The sequence below is a fragment of the Buceros rhinoceros genome, unplaced genomic scaffold (assembly GCF_000710305.1).
Source record: "Buceros rhinoceros silvestris isolate BGI_N320 unplaced genomic scaffold, ASM71030v1 scaffold13893, whole genome shotgun sequence".
NCBI classification, from domain to species: Eukaryota; Metazoa; Chordata; class Aves; order Bucerotiformes; family Bucerotidae; genus Buceros; species Buceros rhinoceros.
In genome coordinates this window covers 9,614-16,629 of record NW_010404287.1, presented here as the reverse complement: position 1 = coordinate 16,629, position 7,016 = coordinate 9,614, and the positions used below count along the sequence as shown (strand labels likewise).

Genomic DNA, 7,016 nt, shown 5'->3' with positions numbered 1-7,016 from the left:
CTTCTGCAAAATGAAGAACATGGTGCAGAAAGCGTTTTGACCTGCAAAAAGCTTCTGAGCAACCATCAAGTCTGTTGAGTTTTACTAGCTTTTTGAAGGGGGATTTTTTTTTTCTTTTAGAAAGAAGTCCTCTGCCTACTCTTTCATAAAGGTCATAGAAAAGACTAGCTAATATGTAAGCTTGGTGCAACACTACAATATTTTGGGGCAAATCTAGTAATTTTGTTGTGCTAACAAAGTTGTCCAGTAGCAAACAGTAGCACATTCCATTGTGATACCACCTGAATCAACAGCTTCCCCAGTTTTCTTAGTAAGGAGCGGATATTGATATTGGTGGGAAGTGTGATGAGAATAGAGATCCTTCTTCCCTATTGCTATGTAAATATTTTGATACCTTACTTGACTGCTTTTCTCTGGTTTAAGTGTGTGTTTTTGTGGTAATATGAACAACTATTTGTAGCTGCTTAAGGCAGTTATTGATTGGCACAACAGGAATAATAAATCAAGATTGCAAGGACTAGACCGTTAAATGAACGTTAATATTTTGGTATATATCAGCTGTTTAATCCTTTCCAGTACAATAAACAGATAAGTATAACATCACAGTTTATAGATTTGTTTTGATTTTTTAGCACATATTTCATGGACTGCAAGCAAGAGCAACAAAAAAAATCCCTTGCTAACTTCAAACAGATACTTTTTCAAAACTTGGCATGCTTTACATGAGTCTTTGTTATTGGTGAACCATATTACCGTGACTGAGAAGAACTTGAACTTCTCTGGTAACTGTAAGTTAATATGCAATCAGCAGAACAGTTATCAACAACAATTGATGTATGTAATCAAGAAGGAATATTTCTGATGGGAGGAGTGAGGGACTGAGGCTAAAATGATAAGAATGGGAATGAAAATTCATTTACAGTGACTTCACACTAGCAGATCCAACCAATATCCAGTTACAAAGTACACTAGCTCCCCAAACTTCAATCTTACTACAGCATCAAAGATTCATAGTTAAATAAGTCCACCCTCATGTTATTTTAAAGGGGCTGAGGGTGAAGAGCTGGAAAGCACAACCTTAAAAGCCTCCTCAGGATGCCAGCAAACACTCATTCCGGGAGAACATAAAACAAAATGGGCCTTCTCATTTCCTTCCAAATCCCAGACCCTAAAGCAAAAAAAAAAAAAAAAAAAAAAAAAAAAAAAAAAAAAAAAAAAAAAGGCAGTATTATTTATTGCTATTTGTCTGTAAATACATTATTTTTCAGTGCTTCAGTACATTCACAAAGGAAGTGACCAAATGAAATAGCATTCATGCTTTATCACTTCAAGAAGTCAGTAAGAGCATGCACTAAAGTCTTTCGCTTGCCTAATATATGAATTTCCATTTTCTTCCGGTTAGACAAGATTGAATAATGGAAATATAAGAAAATAAAAGTGAAGCTAAAACAAACAAAAGGATCTACGGCAGAGGTAACACTAGCCCACAAAGGGTCTTGACAAGCTTTCAACAAATAAATCAAAAGTGCCAGTTTAAGGTTTTCTTTTAGAAGCACCTAGAGTACATATCAAGAAGTTAAAAAATAATTAAAAACCCAACCATATTTGGTCAGTATGGATTGACAGAGAAGCATATTCTTAAACACCAAAACTTGGTTGGCTGATGAGTGAGTTTTCTTTGGATGCATTCAATATGAGTGTTAATGAGCCATGAAGCTACTTTGTTTTATAAAATGCCACAAAACCAAAACTGAGACTATTTTACCTCACAGCCACTGCTCAGCTGTCTCTTTTCCTACAAAAGCAGTAGCTCAGTTGTAGGACAAAGACATCACAGTTGTGATATCAGTGTAAACAACAAGGCAATACTATTTATATGCATTCGCGCACTGAAACAGACCCTTATATCCTTCCTCCCTGACAAGCAAAACCTTAGAAACAGCCAATTTTTAAAGCAGTGTTCTGCCCAGTATTTGAGTTAAACGAGTGGCTACGAACTATTATTGTTTATTCTAGAGGATTTTTGCTGACTTCCTCCAGACTTTTTCAGTTTATATCTCACCAGGGTGCTTAGAGGCTTATATTTAAGAGATTTCAAAAAACTCTTAAATAATACATCATAAGTCTAGACAAAATATATGGGAATAAAGTAAATATATTTAATGAACAATGTTGTTTTCTTATGCCAAACCACAACAGATCAAATATTTGTTCTCTCTGTAGAAAACACAGGGTCTCTAATCTCGAAGAATCAGTGTCCTTATTAAAAAAAGTCAAAACAAAAACCTGACAACTGTTTAAAAAATGAAATATCTACTTGATTAGGTAATTTAGAAACATACAATACTTTCTTCTACTGCCAAAAATCCTGCCTTGTAGATTTGTCCAAGTCAAATCAACACTTTCCATGTGTATTTACTGTGCAGGGAGAAAATTATGATATAACAGAAGACAGTGAATCATTTTGGCCAAAGGAGCCTGCCATCATGTTTCCTTCCCTGGAGTAAGGTTATTAGGTGTTGACACAGAAATTTATGCTTTCTACCTCCCTAACTTCATTATTTATAAAATGCCAAACTTGTATCTCTTACTTTGTAAGAATGGCAATATTGTTAGTAGCAGTGTAAGAGGGGGGGAAAAAAGGATAAACGCCCCTCTTATATTTCTTCTTTACTGATAAAAAAGATGGCATAATTTAATTTTAAAAAACAAAGCAAAACAAAACAAAAGCCCAAACCATGCAATATATATCTAAAAGAGATCCTTGTCTGCATGCATCAAGTCCACGCTGGTATGGAAGTTTACAGTTACATATGTGTTCAATTAACTCTTTTCACTATTTCTTTATGACTAACTCAAGTAAAAAAAAAATGTTCAAAGACCAAAAATTCAGCCAAACTGAATTTCATTTACTCAATTACTCAGTAATCATAACCAAATCAGCTACAGATGCTAAAAAACCCCTCTAGTTTTGTCCACATTCCTATCACTTAAATCAATCCAAAAAGACTGAGCATTTTGTCTGCCATTCAAAGCCCTTAAAACTTTACTGATATTAGCAGGATTTTTATACCAAAGCAAACCAGTGCCTACTTTTCTCCATACACCTTTATTTTTTGTGGTCCTGCAATGTGTAACCCTCTTACTTTTTATTCTTCCACCAACCATTGTTGTACAGACTTGTTACTGGGCTTGTGGTATTTTGTTTTTTGGTTTTTTTTTAATTTAAAAAAGCTTCCACAATTAATTTAAAGGAGAAGTTTGAATAAATGCAGTTGAAATAAGGGCCAAAGTTTGAATAATGGAAAGCCTCAAAAATAATATCTAATCTGCTCAGTAAATTATTTTTTAACTAAGGACTCAGAAGATATATACTGCAGCGGTCACAAAACTTAAACTAATGCAAAATACAGATAGTTGTGAATGGCATTAAAGAAATTTCTTGAGATATTAGTACATTTCTCTTGTTACTCATATCCTAGGATTAAACAAGTGACAACTCCAGTTATCTCAAAACTCAAAGATATTCAAACTATGTTGTAGTTCGTACTATATTGTAGGTAGTATGCACGACTATGTATAATGACATGCTGCATATGTGCAGTAATTTTATCACACAGCGGACTTTAAGTTGGCAAAGTTTTAATGAAAACATCTGAAAATCTCTCATGTCAAATGGAGATTATCCTTATTTTATATTATAACTAGAGAGCAAAACCAAATCCTAACGGAATAAAAATCACCATTTGCAATAGTGTAAAAACAAAACCGTATTGCAACCTTCAGGCACTTCTCAAACACCCAGAAGATGGAAGTAAAAAAAGGGAATTCTTTCAACATAAATTTCCAACAATTTTAGTGTGTGGAGTGGAGGCTAGAACAAGCCTTAACATCTGACACCGTTCCCAACCACAAACTGTGATCAACTGTACTTGCACCATTACTCACTTATCACTGTCTGACCTATTCTTAAAAATGCCCATCATGTTTTTGTTGGGTTTTTTTGAAAAATAATATCTAACTTAAATACCCCTTGCTGATGTTTTGTTATATCTTCATCAGACGTATTCCACATGTGAGGAAAATCCTATTGCCCCTGAAAAGTCTACAGGACTAGGGAGAAGGGAGAGATTCCTGTTACAGAGATCACACAAACGTAAAAAGCAAAGTTGTTCCTCACTGAGCACAAGGACTGAGGAGAAGATCATCTCAGAAAAGGAAAATGGAAATGCAGAGATTAGTTAAGACTGTGGAGCAAACAACCAACACTGACATTTTGTCAGGTCTTCTGCCAACTCCATATGGAGATGGTTATCAAAGATCTGAAGAGGATTCTAAGGAGAACATGAACGAACACAAGGCTGAAGTGGAACTGCAGAAATCCCCTCTAGCTGTTCAGAAGAAGAGAAAGGTGTAATAGTCAAGATAGTTTCTAGTAATTTATTTTGACTGGCAAAACTAAAAAATTAAGTTTTTATAAATCAGGTAACATGCTGCCCAACTAACCGTTCACTGCTGCAGAATCTGTGGTGGAAGTAGGGAACAGAACTCCCTATTCAGCACTGTGTGAAACAAGCCACAAAAGTGGGTGCATGGGAAGAAAGGGGAAATTCATTTGTGCTGCCTTGCACTAGTCCATGAGGCACAACCATCTTAAACTATCTCTTGACTTAGCATACGCATTACTAAATTTCAGCCTGTAGAGCATTTCCTTCACTTATTTTTGATCCATGAAATAAAAGCCTTTTCATAGATTAAACACGTAAGTACTCTTTTAGAATATTGACCCATGTTCACCATTTTCTTTTGGTGGTCAAAGAAGTATCAACATTACTGAAGAATCAGTAATTTGAAACTTTCAGATTTTGCCATTAAAATACATGTTACCACTAGCTTCTTGCAATATCTATCTGGTAACTCAAGCTTTGATCTATTTTTCACTGGTAACTGTAGGATGTAATTCTGATCATTCCCTGCAATGTTGGTAGAGGCAGGAGAGGCAGGGTAGCTGCCCGTATACCATCTCAAGCGTCTCAACTGACTGTTCCTCGCTAATCCACATTTCAGAACATGCACATTCAGAAATAAGTCCAAGAAATACACACTACAGTACTACTACGGAAATACCCTTAAAGTTTTCTAAAGCAAAGTGTATTTTTGCAAAAATGTGAAGCTTCATTTGTATCCTTTCAACCAAAGAAAAATTATCTGTTACCAGCTTATTGTTTCCAATGTAGATGTAAAGCTAAATGCTGTAACTAAGAAACTCAACTACAATTCTGCCAATGACTTTCTAAAATACAAGGTAACTGACAAACAAATCTAATGCAATGATTGATATTTAAAACAATTTATAAGCTAAGCTACATTCTGGGACTGCGTGACCCTTAACATAAGTCACACAGGAATAGCTACCATTTCATCCACATATTTTGAAGACTTCCCAACTAAAGGCTTATTTCTCCACATTTCAGACCACACTGAAATAACATTCCAAACATTTGATTGAAAAAGTGATTTCTTTTTTTTTTTTTTTAAGTTGACTGGATACTGTATCAGGAGACCAGGTAAAACTTGCACAGTGATTGTGAAGTACAACAGAAGTTGTTGGTTAATACTGGCATCATGTCTGCAAAGTGTAACAGAAATCGTGTAAGACTACATTTGGGGTACATACAGGGATGCATACAAAAGACGCGCAAAGTCAAAGACTAGACTCTTAAAAATAATCCAAGACTCTTCTTTATTTTCATCCATTACAGTGCATGACTAACTTGATAATTGTAATCAGCATACCTCAGAAAGGATAAATATTTTTGTATAACATTTCTTACATGAAGGGACACTGGGGAATTCTATCGCACAGATTAAGATAGAACAACATCAAATAAGATAGCTTTTTAAATTTTGGCAAAAACCCATAATTGAATGCACTAGGAATGGGAAGATAAAAATAAAACATAATTTTGGAGGCAGGAATAAGTGAGAATGGCAACTTTTCAATAAAGCCAAAACCTTAAGTATTTATTGAATCAGCAAGGCCAGACTCAAGTGCAACAAGTGCTGGCAACACATTAAAGAAAACAAGACAAAAAATACCAAACAAGAAATACCATTGTCTTTCCTTCATACTGTCTAGAGAAAGACCTGACCAAAATAACTAAGACATGACTACCACATAAACAAATACATTACAGATTAAATAGCCTAAAACCAGATGAAACTCTACAATAAATTTTGAGACTCTAGTTAATTTAGTTTCCAATGATATTAAACCTTTTCCCTGCCCAGGGAGCAAAACTAACCTTCCAAGGGACTGGTATTTGTGGTATGTGGAAGAGAAAAGGCTGAACTTGACAGTGACTGATAAATACATTCAAAAGTTTTTTCAACATGAAGCAACATGAACTATGGTACAACTAACCAAACAGAACTCAGAACAGAATCAAAGGGGAAGTATGTTCAGAGACTAAGTGTTAGATAAGTCAACCATAAATTTTCTATTACACACACAAAGAGGAAGATGATGTTTTTTCAGGAATAATGAAAAAAAGAAAATGAGAGAGGGAGGAGAGGGATGGATGAGTCCTTTTCAGCTTTTTAAAATACAAGCCAATTCAGCACCAGATGACCAGAAGAAATTGCCATGCCTAGTTATTAAGGGCCTGTCAGTAATCTTCCAGTTCAATATGAGGATGGAGTATGAGGTGGTTAGCTATAGGAATATTGATCTTTAATATAAATACAGTTGTGAGTACTGCAGAATGCTGGGTTTTAAGAGTCTTCCAAAGGTGTTTTCTTTCAGAGAACCAATTCTTTTTAAGGGTATACTAGTTTTGAGATTCTCAGAACACAGAAACACGAGACTATTAAAGCATTCAGCATTATCTACATACCAACACCTCTTCACTTTTCTACGAATGCATGTAACAATTTCATTCACAACTACATAACACAGATGACTACTACGATCATTTTTATGCAGAAGTATTTTTAATTCAGTTCTGCTTCACAGC

At 34.9% G+C, this 7,016-nt stretch overlaps 1 protein-coding gene across 1 annotated transcript in view; it reads right to left on the bottom strand.

Annotated features, from left to right (window-relative positions):
• The window catches only part of NUP37 (nucleoporin 37kDa), a gene marked incomplete at its 5' end in the record, with an annotated part of 18,736 nt that overhangs the window by 3,048 nt on the left and 8,672 nt on the right, over positions 1-7,016 (bottom strand). The window contains one exon of the mRNA XM_010133346.1: positions 1,078-1,168. Within this exon, the coding sequence (XP_010131648.1) occupies positions 1,078-1,168 (91 nt within the window). The remainder of the gene's footprint in view (positions 1-1,077; positions 1,169-7,016) is intronic.